The following is a 26,809-nucleotide window of genomic DNA, read 5'->3' as shown; positions in this document are numbered from 1 at the left end:
CCTTAAGAGTGAAAGATCTTCATCACACATGTCCTGCAGCATGTTGTTCTTTCCAGATATGGGATTTTGCTGGGAAGTTGTGACACACAGTTTGTGGGAGCACTTGCCAGCTGAGCAATGCTTTTGCTAGGGCTCACCACACTTCTTAAACAGGCATGCTAATTATGTTACAGGCTGTCTGTATGGAGCTATATGAGGCTATAGTATTTTCCTGGGAGCCACAGCAAGCAAGTTGGCATGTGCTTTCAGTTGTGTTAGCTGTATATCTGCTGTGACCAGAATTTCTCTTGACAACAAATAATGACAACATCATTAAGCATTCACCCTACAGTCAACCTAGGTGTTTTGGGTGCTCATAAGTGTTCATACTTTCAGGTTGTCACTGAATTCTTCTTTCAGTACCACGGAGTTACTGAGGAAATGCTCTTATTTAAATAAGAAAAACACTAGGCATTGATAAAAGTGTTTTTAATGCCATATGTAATTAACCTGGTGCACCACAAATAGCTGGCCTCCAGCTGTATTTAATGTCACCAATCACAAGCCTTTGAGCCCAAAGTTCAGTCTGTTTTCAATCCACTTCAATATCCTTTTACCTAGTCCACACCTCATCAGTTTGCCTACAAAAATGTTACTTCGAATTTGTCAAAAGCCTAAGTCAAAATAAACAAGATGAATTGCTTTTTCCTCATTCACTGAACAAGTCATTTCATCTTAGAAAGTGTGCTGAGCATGATTTTATTATCATAAATTCACACCAACTACCTTCAGTCTTTCTTGTCCTTCATTCATTCTAAAATTATTTCCAGGATTATTTGCTCCACCATCTTCTCAGGCATTGAAATGAAGCTGACTAGCCCAGATCATGCTTCCTTCTTGCTCTTCTCAAAGACAGGAGTGATATTTGCTTTTCCTAGTCCTCAGAACTTGCCCCTCCCAATCTGATCCTGCTCTTACGAGGGTGTCTTTGCTACTCCTGATTTTCTGATGTGTCTCAGGGGCCTGGGAATCCTGAGAAAAATCTTACCAGTGAAAACCAAGGTGAAGATGCCAATGAGTACCTCAGCCTCTTCCACATCCTTTGTTACCAGGTCAGATTTGTTAACTAATTTGTACTATTACATACAACAGTATTTACAATTACAATAGCAGGATGAAAAGCACAAGGTCAAAAATCTTAGCTAATAATAGGCTTTAGATGAAAGAGTAACTATTTGCATTATAATGATCACTTTTTCCTCTTCTCAAAAACACCAAGTTTAGAAAACTTTTAGAAGACCTACAAATCTACATTGGCATTGGTCTTTTCAGCTACAGTGGCTAAGCAGTTCTCTTCTGAGTGCAATGTTCCATCTGCTTTTAAGTATAAATAGAAAACAATGAAGTAGAGAAAAAAAGAACTCTGAAGGAAAGTAACAAATCATTTACATATGCTAAATTTGAAATCAGTGATGGCTCATTTGCACTTGAAGACTAAACTGTATACAGCCTGGTTGAACAGTTATTTTTTCCATAGCAGAAAGAGAAAATATGGGATCGCTTATGGCAGGCATATAAAGAGGAATAACAAAGATACATAAGTGGTGATCTTCATTTCTGGCTATATTAATGTAATTATTGACCGTGTCCCCTCTGGTGTCCATACTTCAGAAAAGGACAATGAAAAAAACCAGAGGTAATTCAGCAAGAAAACATAATTTTGATTACAGAAAATATATCTTGAATTAAGAAACTGGAGAATTTCAAACTTTGTGTAAAGAACACTCAAGCTGATCTGAGATGCCTGACTAGTCTGTTGGTATGTGTTCATGGGGAATTAATGGATATTAGCAGATACTGTGATCTGCAGGAAAACAGCACTGTGAGCTCTGTGAGTAAGAGACTAAAATACTGGAAATTTTAAGCAGCATCAGGCATACATTTTCTGTGGCTCACACATATCACTGCTAGCCCAAATCTTTTACTCTTCAAAATTGTGCTGACCTTTTGAATTCACAGTGCAATGCAGAGGCTTCTTTCTTTCTTCTCAGCATCACATGCCTGCCATGAGGGCAAAAGGAAGACATGGTGCCAGGCACAGACAGAATGCATTTGTTTTTTTCCATTCTCAGCTACAGACATGCTGCTTCCACAGGACCCATTCTCATCAGTACTCATTACTTAACAGTAAATAGTGGCACATATGTCTCTCTGAAAAATATGTTTTAGTAGTTCCTTTATATTGTGGAGAAAATACCAAATGAATGGCCTCTGTTATGCAGATCAAACTAATTATGAAGAGTCTTTTTTCCTGACAATCTCCATGGGAAATACCCACAATGGCAAGGCTCCCTTGGAACATCATCTGGAGTTCCAAAGTACCAGATTCAAGGCCTCTCCCCCAGACAATCAAAACTGCAAAGCCTCAAATGCTTCTGTGTAAAAACCCGGGTTCATGCTTGGTCATACTGGATTATCTGGGACACTCAGGCAAGAAGGTGTAAAAGAGCTCTTTGGGATGCAGGGTGTTGACCAGACGTATGCATCTTCCAGATAAAGAAGAGAGAGCACTACCTCCTACTGCAATGTGTCTGAGGAAGTATCCCAGGCTTCACGTTCCAGTCACTAACAAGGCTTAGCTCATGAAGAAGTCCAAATCTTACAACCCACTGACTTCATAATTAAATAGACTTTAAAGCTCAAAGCTCCTGGGGAAGTAATCTCATGTGGTATCTCGTAACCTTGTATTGATCCCTCTGGCAGCAGATGTAGATGGACTCAGCTTGTGCAATCCTGCTGCTCTGAGTGCTTTGTGAACTCTGTGTTGAACCGTGGCTAGCACCACTGAAAAGGGAGGAAATAGTCACAAATCAGGCTCCTGTATGCTGGGGAAAAAAAACCCCAAAACAAACAAAAAAAACCCCAACTAAACACAAAAAATAAACAAAAAACCCCAAACAGAAACCAAACAACCAAGCAAGAACTCCCTGTTGCTTCTCTAAGTGCAGTGAAGTCGGAAATTCCCGAGGCAGCTGCAGGTGGCTGCTGCCCTGACCACTCTCCTGTGACCAAGCAGCTGCACATTTCTCAACGTCTCTAACGCCAAAAGCACACCCTGGCTCTCTGCTGTGCTCTGCAGTGCCATGGGGAGCCCAGCTCTCCCTCAGAATTACCGGGCGCCGGGCAGGCCGGGGGCCGGCTTCGGGCTCAGAGCCGAGCACCCCGGGAAGTGGGATTCCCACGACAGCCCAGCTAGACCAAGATGTGTCTTTTCTGTATGGCTAGAGGGACAGCAATTTGGGCCGTGCTGCAGCAGCCCTAACAGCGTTGCAGAATGCCGCAAACCCCCGCCCGGGGCGGTGGAAGGTAGAGGGAAGCAGGCCAAGATGTCCGTTCAGTCCCGCAGCGGCCGCCGGGCACGGCCGGGCTCCGACAGCCGGTACCAGCGGCGGCGGGGCCCGCTCGGTCACATGGAGGCGCCATTTCCTCTGCCCTTGCTTCGCCCTTAAGGCCGCCGCGGTGCCGCCGGCGCCTCGCCCCACACGGGGCGGTTGCGGACGGGCGACGCGTCCCCGTCTGCCCCCCACCGCACACTGCCCGGCGGAGAGGCGGGGGTGGCTGCGGCGGGGGACGGGGCAGGGGCCGGCCGGCCGGCCGCTCGGCTAAAAACAACCCTCGCCTAATAAAGCGATGGGGCCTGGTGCCCTCGCCCTATAAATACGCTCGGTGCGCGGCTGGCGGGCTTTGGCCGGCTCGGCTCGGCTCTGCAGGCGGGGCGGTACAACCAGCACAGCAGGGCCGCCGCTGCCGCCGCCTCCGTCGCCAGGACAGCCCCGGTCCCCGCACCCCGACACCCCAGCGAGATGCCCCGAGTAGACGCAGACCTCAAACTGGACTTTAAAGATGTCCTGGTCAGACCTAAAAGGAGCAGCCTCAAGAGCAGAGCAGAGGTGGGGGCATCCAAACCCAGCATGCTTCCCCCCTCCCCCTCCAACGCTTAACTTCCTTAACCCGCCTTCCCCCCCGCTTTATTTTTATTCCCCGGTCTAGCGCAGCAATGCCCTCCCCGATCGAGACGCCCTTTTTGCGTGGTGCTGGGATGCCGCTGCTCCCGGGAGGGGAGGACGGGGCCGGGGTTGCGAAGTCCGCGGCGTGTCCCCCCCACGGCCCCGGTGGAGCCGGGGGCGGCCGGTGCCGAGCTGGCCTCCCTCGCCTCTCAAGCTGAAATATAAGGGGGACAATGGGGGGCTGCTTGCTCCTAACAGGTGCCTCTGCGGCGCTGAGCGGGGGTCGGAGGGGGCGGCGGCGGCGAACCAGCAGCGCTGCAGGACAGCGGTGTCCGGTTACCCGCCCCGCGGCTTGGGCCGGCAGGAGCCGGTGATGCCACCTTACAGGCGGTATTGTCCTCAGCCCCGGGGGCTGTGGGCGGTGCTGGTACCGAGGAACTGATGTAGTCTTAAAAAAAAAAAATAAAAAAAAAAATATATATATATATATATATATATATATATAAATTATTGTAATAAAAACTGGCGAAGACGCCGGGCTGCGCTTCCCAGTGCGCAGGGTGCCCCGGGCTGGGACCCCATCATGGGGAGGGAGTACTAAGGGAAGTCGCATCAAACCTGGGGAGATGGGTGCGTTTCACCCTCGCTTGGGTTTAACCCTCGTGTGAGCTGCGTGTGCAGAGCCCTGCAGTCCCCCTGGGGCTCTGTGTCCCTGCTGGTCACTGTTAGCCGGAACAGTCCTGTAGTTCTCTCCCATCAGGGATCGGGAAAGACCCCAGGAAATCAATCCCGTGAGGATCGATTGCCTCCACAAAAAGATGGCTGCTTCGGGATCGAAGGTGCCTTCTCGTTTGCCCCACATAGCCCCAAGGTTAACAAAGGATTTAGGCTGGCTAAAGAAGGAATTATGTTGCTTTGGGGGATGAAAAGAGGATTAAGGTTTTCTCCAGGGGAAGTTGTAAGGAGTTGTAAGAGAGAAAGACTGAGGTAGAAAGGGAAAGTGAAACAGGGAGGCTGTGTTTACTGTGGGCCTAAGGCCAGGGATTTTGAATGCGACAACTAAGCGAAACTTCTTTGCCATCGTAAGGTGTGAGATCAGAGAGGCTCTCTCAGTAGAAAGTTGATCTCTGGCAAGTAATTTTTAATTTACGATGAACAGTGTCACGGCTGAGTAACTCTTCATCAGGTGCAATTACTGCAAATAAAGCCTGTGGGCACTTTTGAGCCACTTGCTTGGGGACCTATGCATCCCTCCTTAAAATTCACTGTGCCGGCCTGGCAAACAGGTGGAGCTGTGCTCCACCGAGTGAGTGGCAGGCACATGGCTCCTTCAAGTGCAGTGTTTTGTATATTTAGCAGTGTGCAGGCTGTGGAAAGAAGGGCTGCTGGGAGGGGAAAACGATAGGAGGAACATGAGCTGATATGGCAGGGTTGTAACGGGTGGCTCTGATGAACTGTTAAAACATTGCAGATGAGAAAAAGTGTGTGTCATGAGGGGGTCAGTGAAAACCGATGAAGGTTAAGAAATTGAACACCATCACTGAGGCTGTGGCAACAGGGATAAACAGAGTCTGCGAGAGCCAGATCTGAAATGGACAGCCCCAGTCTGCTTCAAAACAAGAATATAAATAAATAGTTCTGGCAGAGGAACAGAGGCAGCATACTACAGTGCCTGTTACCCAGCAAGCTGCTGCTTAGAAGCTTATATCAGGAAGCGTCTGCTTCTCTGGTGTGAATGCCTCGTTTTGTGCAAGGATAGCTTTTTATGCAGTGACTAGAGTTAAGTCAGCTTCCTAGAGAGGCAGTTTGGGATGTTTGCAGATCTTCTTATAGGTTTGCTGCATTGGTACTTGTTTCTGATTCCTTGCACTGTCTTCATTTTCTGTGGTTGCTTTCTCCTTTTGAAAAGATATCAGAAAATATGATGCTTGAATTCAAATATAGAAATTGGTTAGAGCAAAGATGAGAGTGGGAGCAGCATTATCTGTCTGTGGGGTCTTGGTACTCACATAGCCTGTTGCCTTGGCTGGGCTTACCCATACACTTTGGCCATTGCAAGTTCACCAGACAAGTGTCTTGTATGAAGTTGTTAGTTTAATTTTTTTAAATTTAAGTAAGTCCACAGGAACAGCATCATTTGCTGAAATAGGTGGAGGGAGTGGCAGCCAGTATGATCAGCAGTGTTGACGGATTTCCACATGAGGAAAAAACTAAACCTACCAGGGTAATGCAGTATGGAGAAGAAGCAGCTGTGGAGGATATACTAAAAGTCCATAAAATGAGGAGTGGAATGGAAAAGGTGAAACTGAGTAGTGGCTGTTGATTGTCTCTCATAAAAAAAGAAAAAGCATTGAATGTATTTACTAGGCAAAGGTTGTAGTTTTTATGCAACACATTATTTGTATTATTGCTGTGGGATATTGGAGAGGTTAAAGGTGTGAAGAGCTAAAAAAATTGCAAGGCAAGTTCTTGCCTTCTGTCTATTTTGCAGTATTTTGATGTCTTTTCTGAAACGTAACTCTTCTTTCTGAAGTTCCTTTGAAGGAGATGTTTTTCCTTTTTAAAACTGTAGGGCAGTGGTTCTGGTGGTGGTGTCTGTGTGGAATTGGTTGTGGGATACTCTTGTTTCCCCCCTCCCTTTGGGAACTAGTTAGTACATTGTATTAAGACAGAGTGAAGTAAATTAAAATTTCATACTTGTTTCATACTTCTTCATACTATTTTCTAATGTTAGAAAAGTTAGTTCTGCAGCTAAAATTCCTGGTAGAATGGTTTGTCATCTGTGATGGCTGGAGAATTAGACCTCTGATAGTAAATGAGAGAAGGGGGAGTCTCCGTTAAGGTATATCTTAGTTTGTTAATGAAAGGGACCCTTCACCTACAAGCTTATACGAGAATATGATTCACAGTTTACCACTAAGGCACCAAGTTCTTTTTCTTATACAAATAAGTAATAAATTCCTCACAATATTAATCAGAATCTAGCCTGCAATTTGGAAGTGCTCAAAATGTGTTTTAATTGAATAGTAAAAAATCCTGTATTTTTTTCTGTTGCTTTCTTTCTCGTGATGGATTTCTGTTTAGTTCAGGTCTCCAAATGTTACTGGGTTAAAGTTACAGTGAGGATTAGTGAAAACTGAAAGAGCTTTCATTTTCACTAGAGACTAAACTAATACCTTAGAGTTGTGCATTTGGTTTTTTTTTTACCTTTTGAGCATTTTTCACCTAGCTAGGAAGATCCTAGGTAGGCCAGTGGGAACTGATCTAATTTGATAATACCTCTTGCAGATGTAAGGAAAAAAATCCCTGATGTTACCGTGATCATTTGAAGGTGCTGAAGAAGAAATAACTTTGAAGGTGAAGGCGGATACAGTTTTAAGACATTAACTTAGAAACTAGCAGCTTCTTGGTTTAGCAAGCCAAGGTATGATTGTTCATATTGTATGGCAAGAGGGCTGGTAACTGTGACCAAAAAGCATACTTTATTATACTGTTATTTACCTTAAAGATTGGGACAAAGTCCTCTATGCCCTGGAGATGGAGGGAGTTGCAATTCTGACTTCTTTGGAGTTAGGACTTCAACCTGAGTTTCTCAGACAGCCATACAAACAGCTGAGGTTACTTCTGTGTACAATAACCCAGAGTTCTCATTGTCCTTTCTTTCCAAGCCCTTTTGCCTTGTTCCTTTTCTTTTTTTAATTTTATTTTGATTCTTTTTCTTAAGAGCTCTATTTAATGCAGAAAACATTCTTTTAAACTTTTTTCTTGTTTGGAAGGCAGAATTGTAAAGAAAAAAAAAAAGAAATTAATGATGTAATAGTGGAACAAAAGGAACAGGAAATGTGAGGAAAATCAAGAAGCTGTGTCTAAACATGCTGTATCTGAAATCTGTGGCAAAACTCGTGTAATATTACAATCAGTTACTTAAAAGAATGCGTGTGTGTTCACTGCAGGTTGACCTCAAGCGCACCTTCACCTTCCGTAACTCCAAGCAGACATACACAGGAATTCCCATTATAGTGGCAAACATGGACACTGTGGGAACATTTGAAATGGCTGTGGTTATGGCAAAAGTAAGTCTCAGCTCTCATTTCTGCAACAGTTGGGAAGCTGCTGGGTGACAGTGAGCAGCCTTTGTTGATTTTTAGCTAAGTTTGTTGGAGAACAGGGGAACATGAGTTTAAAAGTCCAGAATAAGAAAAAGCAGGTGTACTTTTACAGCACAGTTACCACAAACAAGGCTCCTCCTGGTATAAGAGTTTCAGTGGAGATGCTTCCATACTGGAAAGCTTCCATCTTGAGTGTATCTCAGCTTCAGTTAGAGCTTCTAGGGCTTACTTGTTGAGGTCCCTTTGTGCTCCCTGCCAGGAAAAAAAAAAAATTAACTGACAAGTTTTGCAAGTGTAGGTTACAGGATAGAACTGCAGCACTTTCTAAGTTAATGAGCCTCTGTCACATTCAAAATACTGACAGTAGCTTAATGAAACATATCATAAACCTGGTCCTGAAAGGCTGGCTAAGTACATAAAGTTGCTTTTGAAGAGCTGTTAATAGTTGCCTGGTTGGTTATTCACTGTTACTGTTTCTTCCAATCGGGATGAGCTTACACTTAAAAGGGGGTTTTCTAATGCCTTATTTTGCAGCTGAGGGAAAAATTACTAACTTGGACATTAATATCAGTTCTCTTGGTTTTTTGCTAGCATGCAATGTTCACTGCAATTCACAAGCATTATTCTCTGGAAGAATGGAAACTGTTTGCTGCCAATCACCCAGAATGCCTTGAGGTACATTTTTCTACTGTAAATTATTATGGTTTATTGCTTTGTTCTGAACTCACATACACTGGAGTCTCCTGGGATTACTGTTGTCAAGTGAGGTTTTGGGGAATGAAGATATTTGCTGGTCTTAAATTCATCAAGGGAAGTGGCTCATCCTGATTTAAAAGAACAGTTATGTGATTCCATTACAAAAGTGCTTATTTTAAGATGCAAAAAAGCAAAGTTTATTTATATCTGGGTTGGAAACAGAGACGTATCCTGAACAAAGAAGGAGGAAATACTTGGGAATAGGTATGAGTGCCGTGCTTCTGTTGCTGTTGGGAGCTGTGGTAGTGTACCAATGTGAATAATTTCAAGTAATCCAACCACAGGCTGGCCCCTTGTGGCAGGCAAAGTCTTTGCCATCAGGTGTGCAAGTGGATCTGGAGTCTGCAGTCTGGAGGCACCTAGGTGCTAGGCCCAGGCAGGGATGAGCATTGAAAGTTGTCAGAGCTTGTGTGTCCTTCACTTACCTTCTTGCACCAGAGCTCACTTTGTGCTATTCCTGGCTGTGCTATCACATTTGTTCACAGGGTCCTAACCTGAGCCATTATATTTAGTCAATTTAAACATTGACTTAAGTTGTGATTTTCTCACATTCAGACTTATTTTCCTCTGGCAGGCCCCTGTACCAGGAGAGGCACTGTGAGTGTGCCTGGCCATCTCCCCTTCCTGCTCAAAGTTCAGTGCAGTTTTTGATCTTTCTGTGTATAGAAAAAAATACCACACAGCTGTATTGCATCTTTACCTGTGGCATATTTTAGAATTATGTTATAAAGGCTATTGATTACAGAGTTGTCTGAAAGTGAGCCTAGCACTTCAGCCGGTGAGGATACTTACATGCCAGCGTATGGTAGAAAGTGGTCCCAGGAATGTCCTGTGTCTGAGCACTTCCAAACTTAACTTATTTGTGGTACATAATGACTGGAATAGGATCTCCTATTCCTGTAGTGATTAAATACTGACCTGCACTGTGACCTTGGATTTCTGCGGAGGGTTTGTAGGTCAACAGCTGTGGAAACTATTTTTCTTTTGGAACGAACTCATTGGAAGACAAGCAATCTGCTTGTTTTCAATGGTAGCTGACCCTAGCTTGAGAGGGTAGCTTGAGAAAGGGGATTGTACTGCAAAGTCTCCAGAGGACCCTCCCAAACAAAATTGTTCTGTGATTCTGTAGACCACAGGAGTGCTTGGTGAACTTAAAGACCCAGATTTTACTCTCTTACAGTGCCCCAAAATTTTCCTCTAGCTTCCTGGAAATATACCAAGTTAGGGCTTCATCTTCATGTTCATATGAGTATGGCTGAACCTCGACTGATCTCAGATGATTATATAAGCCTGCGACAATCCACTTGTGAATGAATGCTAGAATGCTAATTTCCCTCTCTTTTATATCATTTAAACAAGACAGAAATAGCCCACTGATTTTCCCAGGAAGGTATTTATTTCATATTGCATGGTGTGATTTTTCACTAGTTACCAGCACAAGTCCTGCCAAGACTATGCAGGAAAAGACATACAAATTGTGTGTGCTTATTTCAGTTTTTGCAACCTACTACTCTGTTTTGTTCTTTCTGGTTTTTTTTAGCATGTAGCAGCAAGCTCAGGTAGTGGACAAGATGATTTGAAAAAGTTAACAAGTATACTAGAGGCCATTCCAGCTATCAGATTCATCTGCCTGGATGTAGCAAATGGCTATTCAGAGTATTTTGTGGAGTTTGTGAAGTCTGTCCGTGCCCTGTTCCCACATCACACCATTATGGTAAGTGTGTAGAAAGGCTGGAGGGGGTGTGTGTGTGTATGTGTGAATTCTGTCCAGGAAGAGGACCCAGAGTTTGACTGGTAGGCATCAGAAGCTAGAAAAGGAAGGGAAGCAAGGAAGGATGTTAAACAACTCTTTGGCATTGTCCGTCTTCCATTGCTGATGATTTCTGTGGGAATGTTTAGTGTGTACTCTGATACAGCTGTCTGATTAAGTTGGCATGTAGGACTGGGTGGATCCAGTTTGCTTCCTGCTCATGTCCTCCTTCCCCCACTAGATGAGACCTCTAATTGTTAATTGTTACAGGTTGATTTGGGTGATTTCAAGCAGAGGTTAGCTGTGGGAGTGTGCCAACATTTCTGGCCAGCTGGAGCCAATGACTGTTAGATCACTATGAAGACAGCTCAATGCAGACTGATCCTTGCCCGTGATAAGAGTGAGAGGGATGTTGGGTAGTTGTGAACAGCATTATCAGAGAGCAAAAAGGTCAGTGCTAGGGCTTTTCGTGGTGCTTTCTGTGATGTTACTATCCCATCCCAGAGTGCTAATTCCATGCTTCCTTGAGCCCTTTTGCACTAAGAATAGGGTGTTTGCATATGGGCATGGAACTCCTGGCAGCAGAGCACTACTGCTGCTTTACAAGAGCTCTTGAAAAAATGTGTCTGAATTGTTTCCATGAGAATAGCAGAAATCCTCAAACAAGCAGTAGATCTGTAATGAGGCTACCAGCCTTTCTTCAAGCCAGTGCAGCAAAAAATCATGTGTTTAGGCAAGGCTTGCCTGCTTTCCGTGCCAGAGATAAAGCTTCATGTATGTAAAGTAAATGTGAAATAAGACTACTCCTAAGTGTGCATTCTCCCTTGGTTCATTAGAGAATAGCATGCATCAAGCAGCTCAGAGGAGGATGCATTCCTTTCTCCCATGTCAGAGGAAGGCAGTGTTCTTGCTTCCGAATGATGGAAAACTAAAGTGAGCTGGAATGCTTGTTGGGTTCTGGATTATCATGGACTAATGAATAGGCATTCTTCAACAGCTGCCAGGAGAGGTGGGAACCATTTGGTGTGGTCATATTTCCCATGGCTTTGGAGAGAGATTTTGGAACTATGAAATGATAAATGTGGGCCTTCTGAGCTTTCTGCTTCATATACACTGCAATGAGGGAAGAAGCTGTTTCCTTGCTTTGTATCTGAAGTATTGTCCTTAATGACATGATAACTCCAGTGTCTTTGTCTTTGAAGAGTTGTGGGAGGGAGTTTAAATTGCCAAAGATTATCTCTGTCAGGAGTGGAAAGAAAATTGTGTGTCATGCCTTCCTCTACCTCTCCACAGAGTGATGACTTTGCTGACTGAGGAGGGAAATCAACCAAGATGAATTCCCCAAAAGGCAGAAAAGGTCAATGTCAAAGTCAGATGTCAAGCCCAGATTTTAGTCCAGGGTTCTTAGACCAGTTTCATCTACCTACCATGACTGTTCTGCTGCCTTCCTAGTGTCTCTGCTTTTGTGGCTAAGGTTATTGTTACTTCAGGTGTCATTGTCTTGACAGCACCACCTGCTTGAGCACATTTACAGCCCTGATCAGTTGCCTTCTCTGACTGTAGCTCCTGTCTCTGGATGTGGCTTAAATATGGCTTATGTTTTTCATCTCTGATAATTTCCACCCCTAAAAGCATACTAACAGACTTCGCATGTTCAAAAACCTTCAGTTTCCCACAGCCTCCAGGGTCTAATAAGAAGGTCTGAAGGTCTCTAATTCAACGAGAGACACCCACCTCTACCCAGCTTCCAAGTGAATTCCCATTTTGTGCCAAAATGGCCTTTGAAGCTGTTCCTGGCTGAAATGCAGGAGCTGGTCTAGGCTTCTTTTAATGGTAATCTGGAAGACATGTCCTGCTGCTACCTGTTCTGAATGCTTTGATGTGTCTGTGCTATGCCTGCAGTATGTTCTCTGCTGTTGGGGCTTTCAAACAAAAGGGTTAGCAGTTAAATAGTAGGTATAAAAATAAAGACACTTTCTCATAGCTGAAAGTGATCTCCAGGACCTTGCAGGCTGTCTTGTTTGCTTTCCTCAGCATGACTATTCATTCCACAGTCAGCTGCAGTGCAATACATAACAGTAACCCAACCCTGGATCTCAGGGAATGTGTGTTCCCAGGGGCCACGTAATGGGTTCAGCTCTGAGGTTCACAGGGGATGTGCAGAGCAGCTGTGGTTAATGTAGTACTCTCTATGGCCAATACTCCCTGGCAGATGGAATATGTCTCTTGTGTAACAACCTTTCAAATGCATGTTTCTGTCTTTTTAAATACTTACTTTACAATCACATTACCTTATTTTCTTCTGCCTGGTTCTGACACAAGGTTTTTTCACTAGTGCTTTTTGTATTAATTTACAAAGAAGATCAGTTTCTCCATGGAACACAAAGGGTAGGGAAGACAAACAGGGACACAGAGGTACAACGTGACTTGTCTTAAATCACTCATCAGGTTGGGAATGGGGTAAGAAGGAATATTTAAGTCTTCTGAGTGTCTCGCAAGTGCCTCCCAAAACCAGGAAGGTCCTGAGGAGAATCACCCATTGGGGTGTTTCACTGTTGCACCGCATTATTCTACATCCATTGTGCTTGCTTGCTCAAGTCTAAAGAAAACCTTTAAGTCAGCATTCATGATGGAGGATCAGAGCCTTTATATTACAGGTTGCATAGTCCTTGTTTATTAGTTTAATTGTAGACTTTAGGGTTATTCCATCAACCTGAAAGTCAGTTTACAAGCTAAGTTATCTTTGCCAGCAAGGTTTGCCAAGTTTTTATGCTGAATTTTTCTTTCTGTGGTATTCCTCTGTTCATTATAGAAGAACAACCCTGAGGGGAGCAGGGAGTGTGGCAGGAAGAAGGCTGAGGCAGGAGCACACTTGGAGATACAGTAGCACCCATAAATTGTGGGCCAGAGAAGGAGACAAGCTGAATTACAAAGCAGAAGCAGAGGGAAACAGCAGGAACCAGAAACTTTTGCTCCTCCTTGGAGTCAGTAACAGAACTTTTCTGGGCCTTAGCTGGAGGCAGGAATCAGTCAGAGAAAGCTGTGCAGACTACTCCCAGTTCATCCCTGGAACACACACCAGAGTAAATTCAGTTGTGGCGTGTCCACCAGGGCTGACGTCTTAGAACAGGGGCCAGGCAGGATCCCTGGATAGGAGAGGGTGATGCTGCTGAGCCTGTCTCAGGTCAGGCATGGTACTGAATGCAGGCAGCCACCTTGCAAAGGGCATCTCCCTCCATCTCATGGTTAAGCACCCCTTGCTTTTGTGGGTGGGAAGTGTCCTTTGGCCGTCTTCCTGATAATGTGGAGGCACAGACTGTGCTTTCTTCTAGGATACAAGAAGAAAGTTTGAGAACTGTTGTCATAGACACTTCTCCCCAGCTCGATCCATTGCCATTTGCCAGAAGCTTTCAATCAGTGCAGCAGTGTTCCTGTCTTAGGCAGTATGAGTTGATATTTATAGCAGGCTTTCATGAGGCACAGTATCAAATGCCTGACTGAAATTCAGAGGCACTTCCCTACTGTGTTCACTAATTTTGTATCTTTGTCAGAGAAGTCGTAGTCTTTATAATCCTGTTAGGTAAAATCTTGATCTTGTTAAAGTCAGTAGGGAAACTCCCTTTGACTTTTCTGAGGCCAGGATTTGTTGACCCACAGTTCAGTCATCCTGGATAGTGCTGGAATGACCCAGGATGGTGTTCACTTGAAACCTCATACTGAATGATGGTACATCACAATAGTTGCATCAATTTCTGTGTTCCCTGACTACTTGTGTAAACACACTGCAAAGTGTATTGTCTTTAGTGACTTCAGTGTGCACATTCCAATTGTGTTCTATTATTTAAAATTAATTTGAGAGGGTTTCATTTCCAACTGTAGTCTCAGACTTTCTTTATTGACCTTTTCAGATTTTTTTAAAATTTGTTTTTTAAAGTTGAAGTATTCTGGCTTTACCATACCAGTGGGGACTTCAAAAGCTCTTCTGCCTCAATTTATACTGGTATCAGTGGTAAGGCAAGCACTGGTTTCAGTAAAGCAGAGTTCAGCTAAGTTTGAGTAAACTGATTTCCCTTTAGCTTTCATACTGGGGTTTCTTCACATACAGATAGCTGTGCCTCCATCATAGTGGTTTTTTGTGCTCTCTGAGGTCTGCAGAAGGTACCTAAAAGAAGCAAGCCTCTCATTGGCAGGTTGAAGTCTGCTATGTAGAGCTTCACGTCTTCCTTGAAAATTTGTTAAGGATCTGCAGATTCAGAAAGATAGAAATCAGTGGTGTGTACATGCATTCCAGGGAAAAATGTATGCTGGGGACATAAGTGTTTTTCCCTGCTAGTATGAGCATTTTGAACCAACATATGCAGTTCCAACATTTTCTAGCAGTAACTTAACAGTAAACGTCTGGTTAACATTTCTGAAGAGACAGTTTGACAACCCTCTATGCTCTGCTAATAAGAAGACACTGCTGTTTAAGTTAAATACATGTTTGATCCCAAATCTCATGAAACCACTGACTTGTTCCTTTCTATTTATGAATTTTTGAATGTATTCCAGTATTTCACCAAGTTGTAATGTGGTGTGTGTCATACAGCAAAGGTGGTCATCTGCCATGGTGAACTGCTTCCCTCATGTCCTAAGTGGCACACTCCATCATCCCACCTTGGAATGTGCAGCACTTAGTATATACTAACAAATTACCATTGAGCAGAAAGGAAGCAGCACTTAGCTGAAACACTGTACCTATTATATATTCTTTATTTCCTGAGTGTTCTATTTTACTTTTAGTCAATATCATGCTCTTTTGAGCAAAGTTAAGTGGTTCTGTATCATAGACCACAAATTGCTGCTTGATATTATCATTGTTTTTATAAGTACTTCAGGTGGTGGCTTGTCAGCTGTTTCAAGCTAATAAAAGGAGGAAGCAAAATTCAGTAAAAATAAATAAATGGTGAAATAGGAGTCAGAAATCATTAAGGGGAGAACAGGCCTTGCCCAGTATTCCCTGGGTACCCTTCTGTTGACTACAGCAGTAGTTACATTTGAATAAAAACTAAGAAAATACTAATTGAGGTCTTTAGAATTTGCTTCCTCCTCTGCCCATATCAGTACTGCTACAAACACTTGCTAAGTCCTGCAATATCATTATGTAAGAGGTTTTCTGAACATCCCTATATCTAAATTCAGATCTCCAGAAATGAATAGCCTGTCTTTTGTAAAAACAGCTGATGTGGAAAACTGGAGATTTATCTTGTGCAGTTTTTCTAGTTAGGAATGTTCTGTAGATGTGAGACAAGCCACAGAGCTGAGATACAAACCAAACTTGGTTTGTAATTGTCCAAGAGTACTGAAGGAGCTAGCAAATGTTAGAGCAGGACCCCTCTCATCACCTATCAAAGGTCTTGGGAGTCTGGGGAGGTTCCTGCTCACAGAAAGCAAGATGGTGTTACTCCAGTTTACAGGAAGGGTGTGAGGAAGACCTGGGAAACTAAACACAGAGGCATGAGGCATTGGCTTCTCTTCAGGAAGCTTGTTCCAGGGTTTGTCTACTCTCTTGCTTAAGAACCGATTCCTCATATCAGGTCTGAACCTCCCTGAGGGACACAGCTTTGAGCCATTCATATGCATCCTGACACTGTATCCCAGGGAGAACTCAGCACCTCCCTCTCCACTTCCCTCCTCAGGAAGCTGTAGTGAGCAATGAGGTCGCCCCTTGGCCGCCTTCTCTCAAAGTTAGATGAACCCAGTGCCTTGGCCACTCCCCACAGTACTTGCCTTTCAGTTGCATCACCAACTTTGCTACCTTCTTCTGGTACATTCAAAGACCTTCACATCTTCCTTAAATTGTGGGGTGCAATTTATAGGATTGCATTCCTTCTACAATGTTCTCTCAGAGTATGGGAATGCAATTAGTATAGCTGTAGTGAGTCAGTTCAACGTGTGCTATGTCAGCATTCATTTGCCTTGCGCAGCCCTTTGCAGAGAGGAAAGCGTGGTCTGAAAATGCACTGGATAACAGTTTGTTTTCAAATGTACCTCAAAGCGTAGGTTTTAGCTCATAAATCTCCTCTGAATAGGATTCAAATGTCATTTGAAATCTTTGCTGTTTGAAGACTGTCTTTTCCCCAAAAATCATCTGGATAGAGGATACTCCTGGCAAGGGAATTAATCACTAGCCTTACTGTGATTACTGATCCATCAGATCCACAGTTGGATGCATGCAAGGGCCTGTCATGTCACACTGAGCTTGCATCAGAATGTTTCTTTAACTGAATAGAAACAGACTGGCAGCTCTCTGCACTTACTGCACCAGTTTTACAAGCCAATTACCAAGTGTGTGCTAGAAGGTTGTTTTGTAGTTTCTTTTATTAAAAGTATCTAATTTCATCACACTGGCATTCTCTGCATTCACAGCATCCATGGACCAGAAAAATCTGTGTCTCATGGTATGTTACTACAGGCCTTGTACCCAGCCGAGGCTCTGACAGAAGAGGGCCACAATAAACCACGTGTGAAAAACCATACTCCAGGAATAGGTAACACAGTATCAGGGGAAGTTCTGCAAGTTTCTGCTACAATTTGGAATAGGTAAATGTTCCTGGAGGCATAAGTAGATCACACGGTGACTGTGAGCCACCAGTGTGACACAGGCAAATGCATTCTTTGTGTGCCAGGCAAGATATTTCCATAGAAAAGACAATTGTTGTGTAAAGCTCTGAGAACTTGGTGAGAACAGAACTGACCTGTACCACTGTGGTTAGTTCTCATTCTTGAGGTTCAAGAAAGATCTGTCTGGTATGACTTCAAGGGCAGACAAAGACTAAGCAATTCATTAGGGGTGTGGAGAGCCAATAGAGGAAGTTTTCTAGAAGAAGCAAGGCAAATGCCAAGAGAGCTGCCTTCACTTTCAGCAAAGGTAACAATGTAGGCAAAAGGAGGAAAAGAGCTGTCGAAATGGAAGGAAAAATATAGTAAAGAACACAAACCATTTCAGAACTTTAGGGTGTTACCCTAAATAGTATGCTCTCTGTATGACTGCAAAGGTCATGCAGAGGGAAACAAACCCCTGTTTTTAACCAGTAACGTCACCACAATCAAATGTATGTATATGGTGTGAATGCTCAGATTTATATAGTCTGTATGTACATACCAATTTTGGCACCAATGCACAAAATTAGAAGACTAGTACCTTACTTTCTTACCTTCTTTCTTAGTGGGCAAAATACTGAATCCTAAAGGAAAAAGATATTTTCCAGTGTTTTAAACAAGATTTGAACTTCCTGTAAAGCGAGTTAGACAAAAGGCATGGAGATCTCTTGGCTGTTCAGGAGAGATAGGTAGGGCAGGAGAGGTGGAGGAGTTCACTGTATATGAGAAGAATAACCCCTGTAGTTAGGGATGATGTGTTTGAGAGCCTCTAGGTGAGGATTAGGGGAATGGATGACAAAGCAGATCTCCTGATGGGATGCTAAGTATCAGGGTTTACTGGGCTAATTGTAAAATTCATTTGATTGGAGAATTTACCTGTATGACTGGTTTAGTCTCAGTGGCACGTTTAAGGAACAGTATGGTGAACTATTTTCTTCCATATTCTGTATAGTTCAACTTGTAAAAGCTCTAGATAAAACTTTACATTATCATCATTAGTTACTGCAGCAGTCTTGAGATCTCCTATACACGTGATGCTGTTCTTTCTTTCTAGGCAGGCAATGTGGTGACAGGAGAGATGGTAGAAGAACTTATTATTTCTGGAGCAGATATTATTAAAGTGGGTATTGGACCAGGTAAGTCAAATAAGGGTGGCTTTTGGTACCACTGGTACAGTTGTCCAGATGGAACAAGTGTATAATGCTGTTTTCTTGCCTGTTACAATGCAAGACCCTCTCAGCTCAATGAAGTACCAGTGAGCTTGCACACACGGTGTGTTTAAGAAATACACAGGGTGCTGGAGTTTCATACTGCATGGTGTTGCATATTGCACCTTCAGTCAGTGAAGATGCCTGTTATTGGAAGCACTGGGCTGCCTGAGTTCCTGACATTTTCACTGATAATGTGTTGTGTTTGGGAATACTTTTCTAGCCTGTTGAAAAGAGGATGAGTCATCCAAGCTAAAGCTCAAAGGATACTGTGTTCAGGTGTCCACTTCTATCAAGGAAAGATGGGTTTCTGAATAGAAAATTATTTATGATTTGTGTTCTGTGAAGCTGAGGTTATTCTTGTCAATGTCTTCAAAGATGAAATGGCGTCAGTTGTGAAATACTGATGACTTTGCCTCTTCCTGCTACTATTGCCTGGGAGCTAAAATTTACATTTATGCACTTACATGCTATCTATCACTCTAACATTTCCATGGATAAACAAGAGGATCCTGAACTTCTTACACTGTTTTCCCTATCTTCCCCAATGTTGTTGTCTGGCATATACTGCCATCATCTATCTATTTTCCTTTTCGTCTTCTTTTTTTTTTTTTTTTTCCTTTTTTTTTCCCTTCCTTGTGCCTTCCTTCACATGTTCCTTCTCTTGCTATTTTCTTCTTAGATTGCAGCTGGAGTCTCCATATGTGGGCTAGATTTTGAAGTGGCTAACACAAATGCCAATGACAGTATAGCTGTGATCAGCCAGTGCAGTGCAGGCAGATTGTTTACTCTGCAGTGCCAGATAGTTATGGTCCATGAATGGATAACTGGAGCAGAGAAAACGTTGTAATAAACATTGCAGTTGTGCCCGGGAAGATACCAAACAATAAATACTGCAAAATAGATGAAGAATAAATAACAGAGATTTCATGGTGTAATTGTCATGGACAAATTCAGATTTAAAAGAAGAATAATTATAATTTGTAGCCTCAAACATGGAACATGTTTGATGTAAATGCTGTATAGTCTTCCCTGGAGGTCTTCCTGAACAGATCTGAACAAGTTGACCATGAAAACCCACAAGTAACAAATGTTTCTCCCTCAGGTCTTGAGGTTCTTTTCCAAATAATGATCCATCCTGTGGAAAATGGCAGTGATTTATTATAAAGCATTACATACACTATAAAATACAAGCCCTGTGGAAATCATATTAAAACTAATTTTCTTACTATTTTGCAAGAATTCTTCTGAGTGTTTTTACTTTGCCAGTTCTTTGAAGGATCTTTGGTAACTTTTGCTTTACTGGTAGCTTGAGTATATCTGGATATCAGCTGAGTGAAGGGATCCAGATTTCACTGCATTTGGTTCAGAATCTGTTTTGAAATTCTCATTATCATGCAGACCTTTTAGGTCTGTATCCTAAATTATAGGACCTATACTGGCAAAAAGCAGTCCTCATTGTGACTCTTAATTTAAAGAAAAAAATAGAGAAGGTATTCCAAGAGATCTATAGCCATGTTGCTATGTTGAACTGTAATTAAATTGTGTGTGTATATATATACACACACATATATACACATTTTTTTTCTATACATACATGCATGCACAATGTATGGATATAAATAATATAGTTCAATGATTAGATATAGTTCATATATTTCCCTTGATGTTGGACTATACAGCTTTCAGATGATTGTTTATCTCATTTTTAAATACTGTGAGCTGATTTTTTTATATTGCCCAAAACCAAATGTTTCTGGCCAGAGAATTACTTCTTTAAACATGCAGAAAAGAGATAAAAATACTTATTAGAAGAAGTAGTTAGGTAATAAATGCTGCTGCTGAGTCCCTCAGGTTGTGATTCTGGTCCTTTTGTCCCTTCCCTTCAGGCACCTCAGTCAGATTTGCTTTCTTGTGATGCAGTAATTCCCTTACTGAGAAGCATTACTGATGAGAACTAAACTGGGACTAGCCCTGGAGATAAAAGGGAGGACATTAGTCTACTCAGCCACAGCTCCCATGAAGTGGCATGAGAGCATTTCAGAACTCAAGTTCCTATGTTTTCCTTTTATCTGTGAGAAGCCAGCACTGGCAATATAGACTTCTTGAGAGAGAAATAATGCTGATAAAAACATATTTTTTCTGTATCGTTTCTGTCATCCTAATGGGCTATGTTTATTCCTCTTGTTCTCTTGTCTAGGTTCTGTGTGTACCACTCGGATTAAGACAGGGGTGGGCTACCCACAGCTAAGTGCTGTTATTGAGTGTGCAGACTCAGCACATGGCTTGAAAGGACATATCATCTCTGTAAGTAACTATCATCCACTCTCACATTCCCACTGTGCAAATTGTTGTGGAACTGGAGAATCAAACAGTCTAGTACCTTACATGTTAAAGCCTGTCCTTCTGTTGTCCCCTGTTGACTCCTGTATTAGCTCCTAGGACAGTCAGTGGAGATCCAGATACAAAGAAACCAACTCCCTAACATTAAAAAGACGTGGGAACCTCACTTCTGTTTATGACATTCAAAATCTGCTTCTTTCTCCCTGAATGGAGTAAGCTGTTATGTAAACAGAATAGGAAGCTTGATACTGTTTTCACTATTGAAACAAACAGTAATTCCAATGAAAGGCTTCTGAAAAAGGGGTGGAATGTAAACATGACTTTCCTCAGAGTGTGACTGAGGGGCAGACAGGCAGTAGAGGGGAGCACAACGTAAAATGATGCGAGCCCATCAGTGCCATAGTTGGATTGATTCAGATAGCATCCTCACAGAGCTCTCTGTGCAGGGGCAGGAGTGTTTGAGGTGGCTCTTTTGAGTACAGCTGGCACGTGAGCCCCTTGAGTTCTCACTAAGCTCTGGGAAATAACAAGCCTGTGGAGGAAAAAGAGCATCTGTCTGTATTGCCTGCTAATGGCAGTTTCCACTCTTGTCAGCAAGACCAGATTCACCTCACAGAGAGAAAGTAAATTGGTAAGCATGGCCCCAGACTGAGCTAGAGGGCAGTCTGCAGCACCCAAAGGCCCCGTGTGCATGGGAACACACAGGCAGTCAGCATGTCCTGGCCGTGCCAGGCTGGCACAGCCTCTGCAGGCTGCCTGTGAGGCAGCTGCTCATGGGGAGGGCACAGGGCCTCACCTCTGTGCTGTGCTCACAGCCAGCAGCCTCTCTCTGCCACCCTAGGAGAGACCACATACTGGATTTTAGATCTACTGCCAAGTGAAATCACTGTAAGGCCGTGGTTTCTTTGACCCAGTTGGGACTAGTATCCATGTGAGGAAGGAGGAGTGTTGTGTTGCGTTGTTGAGGAGGGAGATGAGAGGAAAACAAACTGATTTGGGATGGGCAAAGGGTTTGAGTGGATCTCTTGGAGTATAATGGAGAAGGAACATGTTATAGTCAGATCTCTCTTGCTCTTAACTGTTAATGAATATGCAGTCCCTCCTCCCCATGGCTCCTCTATATGAATTTTGCAGAAAAAAAGAGAAGCAGTATGTGATTTTTATGACTTGGCCAGTATTACAAACGTTTCTGCCTGTAACAGACAAGTAGAACATGTGTGCAATAGAGCATGAAAGCTTCACTCGTTGCTGTGAAGGCTGGTAAGTATAGGTGTCATCCTAGCAGTGGTGCTCAGAGACCCATCCTAGTTTTGCAATAATCATTTTCTGTTAGCAGTCCTCAGAAAAATGCTGGTATCCTGATTTTACAAGACAACAGGGAGTGTGTATTCAGACTGTTGAAAAATTAGGTGGTTCTATACTGTATCTCCTGCTTTGGGAATGGATCAGTTCTCGTCTTGCTCAGGTTTCAGTGATCCCACACCTATCAGCCCCCTATAGAGGAATATAGGAGGGCAATTTGATACCTGTCTGCTACCAACATCTGGGCCAAGAGAAATACCTTCAGCTGTGGCTGGAGTCTCTAACATCACTTCAGCTCAACTGTCACCCAATCTAAGAGTAAAGCAAGGGTAAGGACATTATGCCTGAAATCTGGAGTATATTCAGAGGGTGTTGGTGTATTTATTAGGGAAAGAAAAAGCTGGACTGCATGGCTGTTGCCAGAGCTCTGGGAAGAATATCATGGAAGAGAGGAATCCTCATGACAGAAAAGCAACATGTGGCAGCAATTTCAAGTATAGAATTGGGTCTGGTGGCAACAAGTATACCTGGCATCCCTCAAAATATCTCACTGCTGTCTTTCTGGGGATTGAAGAAGGGGCTCACCCTTCCTGAGCCAAAAGAAATCCCTACAGGCAGAGTATTACCATAGCTATCTGTGTCAATTTCCCAGGAGAAAATGTGTACAGCAATTTTTGTTATGTTAATATGGAAGTAGCAGGAAGGATGTGAAAGGATTCAAAGCTTACTAGCTACCTTCATGAAATTATAGCTAATGGTGTGATATGGGCTAGTCCCTTGGGGTACTTTCTTGTATCCACTTCTGCTTTGTCCAGTACCTTCATCAAATTAACTCCTTATTCTTGTTATGTTGGTACAATTTCCATATGAAGGAAAAGAAGTCTTACTGTCAGAATGAGGAGGTGGTGGTGCTGAGCACAGCATAGGCACTGCAGAGGGCACAGCACGACTGAACCCTGATCTTCAGGAGCTCTGCTAGGATGGGAGCACAGACTGGGATTTTAAACATTCCTGTTACTGAAGTTACCATGTATTTTTTGGAACTGATTCGTTGACAAGGAAGATGACAATTTTCAGGCAAACATGATAGTCCAAGTGAACACCTGGTGTCTGTCTAGTCATTTACACAGAGAAGTAGGAGGTAAAATTGCACCAGTTACTTTCCTCATGCTAAATTATCTGTAAGACTCAATGCTCACCTCAGAAATTAATCTTTCATGACTCACTGAAAGCAGAGAGGAAACCCTCCCTAAGATACAGGCATCGTTTCTGTCCCATGATGTTTGCCTGGGAGCCAGTAGTCTCAATTTTCATTGCTAATCCATTGGCCTTGAGAAAGTGCTGCAGTGAGTTACAGTGGAGGGGGCCTGCTGGAGATGTTTCTTGTAGGTCAGAGAACTCCTCTGCTGGACAGAGAGGCAGTCACATATTCTAGTAAGCCAGCAATGTGGGGAATGGAAAACAGCCCTGCATGTGTCCTTTCTCATGTGGCTATCATTTGACAGAGATCCCTGTTTCCCTTTCTCCCTGCCTGGGTGATAGGTCACCAGCATTCAGTGAAAAGAATGACTAAGGGTTCTTCACCCAGATACTGCCATACTGTCCCTTTTTCCACACAGAACTCTTTCCACACATAAATATACCTGGTATACGTAGTTCAGAATAAAGCACCATATGTATTGTATTTACTGCTGCATAAGCCACATACTTTATATATCTTCTGCATAATAGTTATCTGTTTTCTGATACTGTAGAAAGCACTGGTTATGCAGTTTATTTTAAAGATTGCTTGAAACACAAATCATAGTTATAAACTCATTATAAATTGCATATAATACTAAATGTTCAACCAGTGTACACTGATTTTTCCATGCTGTATTTTTTTCTTTGGGCTAAATTTTGTTGCTGTAAAATGGCTTATTTATCTGGAGAACAAGACTGAGGACAAAAATGTTACTTCAGCCACATGAAAGTAATTCTGTTGACTGGAAAGCTGCTTTCCCCTGTCCTTCTCCCTAGTACCCACTTGGCTCAGAATCATGCTGTCTGCAGATTCCATGACCGTAAGCCTTTCCAGTAGTCTTACTTTGGTATTATGCCAGTTCTCCTGAATTCAGAGGCAGATTTTTACAGATAAATTTCCCCAGGATTCTGAGGTAGAGGCTGAGCCTGCAGCAAGCTCTGTAACTGAAGCCTACATCTACAAGTCATTTTGAACTCAGGCCCAGGGCCCTGTTGGGACAAGCTGAATTTCAAGGGGAAGCTTCCAAGGCAATGCAGCAGCAGAAGAGTCTTACTTTGTAAACAGAAAGCCTGCTTTTTCACATGGAATGAAGTGCTTTACTGCATCTGGTTTTATTATATAGCATCTTCTGACATAACTGCTTAGTATGTTCCCTTTTTGTTTCCCTTTCTATGAATCACAAAATTTACCTGCTTATCTGAATTAACTGGAGACATCTACAGATAAAGAAGGGCTGTGAATCATCATTGTCAGTTCCTTTTATCTTAAATGGTAACCTGTGAGCTTTTAGACAAGTCTCTTAAGCTGCTCAGCATTTTGTAATTTGGTAACATTCAAAGTGATATTTTTTGAAGCTGGTGATTAATGGTTACACAGTGAGGCCCCCCATTCTCATGGTACCTCATAAAACCTTCATCATTGCCACTACTGGGTTAGTTACAAAGGTCAGATACTGAGCCACCCAAAAACAACTGACTGCAGCCCATCTACCAGTGAGCATTCAAAGCCAGTGTCTCTTCAGACAGTGAGAGACCTAAAACTGTTCTTTGAAGATTATTAGACCCTTCTTTCTACCCTGGCTCTTCCTCCCCTGACACATGCACACATACTCACACCCTCCTCCAGGCTATGACAGACTTGTTAAAGGGAAAGAATTGCACAAGCAAAGTGCTTAAAAGGAGAGAGAGATTCAGCTGTCAGCCCAGCACTTGTTCCTGGAGCTGACAGCAAGGATGTCTAAGCTCAACAAAAGGCATAATGTGCTAGAGGTTATCAGCAAATGGAATAAAAGCCTTTAAAGTTCTACCAGATGCTGTTTGCAGTGGGGTGCCCTTTGAAAAGCCACTCACTTTTGGATCCACCTGCTCAGTTTGTGTCTGAATCCTTTTCTGGGCACACGGAGTTTCTAACCCACAGCCCTGCAGCTAGCTGCCCATCAAAGCCAGCTCTATTGTGGCTGATGGTGGGGGTGTCTGGCTGTGCTCGGCCGCAGGTCATGCACAGCCACACATTTCTGCCAACAGGGAGGTGAAACAGCGTGAGGTAACTGGCCAGTGTGGGGGTAGCTTCAAAAGCAGGAAAGATGCTGGCTGTCTGCAACGGATCCAGATCATCAAAGGAATGGGGAGCTCTCCTGGTACAATGACTCTGTATAGACTAAAGGATCTTTCATCTGGTGCTCAGACCTTTACACATCCTAAAGAATCATAGCACATGATGAGCTCTGCTGTGTGCCATTCCTTTTTTACAGCTCTATCACACATACACAACCTCCCTCCCCTCAACTGAACCCCCTCCATCAGACACTGCATTGCACTGAAACTGAAATACGTAAGTCTAAAATGTTAAAGGTCCAGAGTGCTGTTGTTTCCATACCAAGCCCATAGCAAACAGTAAGGAGTAGGATGAGAGGCTCATTTTTGCTTACCAAAGATTGTATTAACCTGGTTTGTTAGAGATTATCAGATAAAAATCCATCATAACTGATGGTATATTCCCTCTCCCCTCCCACTGTGACCTTTTAATATATTGTAAAGTGCTGAGAAAGTTATTTTAAATGTCTTTGGTGGTTTAAGGTAGAGGCTTATGGTACCTCTGCATCACACAGCCTTTCATTAAAATGGCAGGGGATGATTCAGATCATCAGAGAGGATTTTGTTTTCTGGTTTCTGGGATTTGGAAACTTGCAGTCGGGAATTTGCATTGCTGCTGTTAGCAGTGGTATTATCAGTAGACTGTACAGTAGAGTGGGTGAGCCTCAAGGAGGTAAGCAGTGGAAAGGATTATCTGGATTCCCTGAAAACGCAGCCAAGATGATACATCCCGAGTGCACAGTCAGCTCTCTTGACACGCTGTTCCTGAGCAAGGGCCACAGTGCTGCAGATCGCAGAGCTCCAGTGCTCACTGGGTCCCTGAGTGACCTCGCTGCCACTCACTGTCTCTTTTCTTTGTGCAGGATGGAGGATGCAACTGCCCAGGAGATGTCGCCAAAGCGTTTGGTAAGGATAGTGTGTTACGACACACCCACGTGTCTCCAGCACCCCTGGCAGCAGGGATGCAGGAGTCGGTGTGACCCTGAATGTGTAATAAATTAGCAGGAGGTTATGTTAGTCCCTGCAGCTGACTCCAGTGAAATTAATGCACCAGGCATGAATTTGCTCTTTGGAATAGACAGTACAAATTCTTCAGTGAAAAATGTAGAGTGGTCAAAGTGCTATTTAGAAATTATCTGCCAGGTGTGTATGAGATACAGCTGCTGGGAGGGTAACACGAAGAAAACTGATAAGGGTTTCTTCTGAGTGGGGTTCAGAGATGCCTGTAACATTGCCAGATTTGGCTGACTTGAGCCTTGAGTGGAAGGAGGGCTGGTGGAATGCATGTTGGACAGAAGAACAAAACAAAAGGCAGGCCAGATCCCTGGAGATGTTCTTGGGATCAGCTGTCCACTTGAAGAGATGAGATTTTATTTA

The 26,809-nt window shown here is 43.2% G+C and overlaps 1 protein-coding gene and 1 long non-coding RNA gene across 7 annotated transcripts in view; one reads left to right on the top strand and one right to left on the bottom strand.

The window, feature by feature from the left end:
• Positions 1-453: 453 nt before the first annotated feature.
• Positions 454-3,077, bottom strand: LOC111923769 (uncharacterized). The gene is made up of 2 exons (XR_002861279.2): positions 2,953-3,077; positions 454-2,823 (listed from the first exon to the last, which is right to left on the bottom strand). It is a non-coding gene; the product is annotated as an uncharacterized LOC111923769 (long non-coding RNA).
• Positions 3,078-3,083: 6 nt separating this feature from the next.
• Positions 3,084-26,809, top strand: part of GMPR (guanosine monophosphate reductase) — a 41,960-nt gene continuing 18,234 nt past the window's right edge. The window contains exons 1-8 of one of the 6 annotated variants that reach the window (XM_086841890.1): positions 3,084-3,929; positions 7,275-7,410; positions 7,940-8,059; positions 8,687-8,770; positions 10,392-10,565; positions 18,298-18,379; positions 20,652-20,758; positions 26,296-26,338. In XM_086841890.1, the coding sequence (XP_086698016.1) occupies positions 8,015-8,059; positions 8,687-8,770; positions 10,392-10,565; positions 18,298-18,379; positions 20,652-20,758; positions 26,296-26,338 (535 nt within the window). In that variant the 5' untranslated portion in view covers positions 3,084-3,929; positions 7,275-7,410; positions 7,940-8,014. Of the gene's footprint in view, positions 3,930-6,100; positions 6,286-7,274; positions 7,411-7,939; positions 8,060-8,686; positions 8,771-10,391; positions 10,566-18,297; positions 18,380-20,651; positions 20,759-26,295; positions 26,339-26,809 lie in introns of those variants that run through there. The other 5 variants (XM_086841892.1, XM_086841901.1, XM_086841911.1 and 2 more) reach the window with 5 other exon arrangements.

This window comes from Cyanistes caeruleus, chromosome 1 (genome assembly GCF_971803275.1).
Source record: "Cyanistes caeruleus chromosome 1, bCyaCae1.hap1.1, whole genome shotgun sequence".
NCBI classification, from domain to species: Eukaryota; Metazoa; Chordata; class Aves; order Passeriformes; family Paridae; genus Cyanistes; species Cyanistes caeruleus.
The sequence above is the reverse complement of the archived record's forward strand: the minus strand, read 5'-3'. Positions and strand labels throughout refer to the sequence as shown.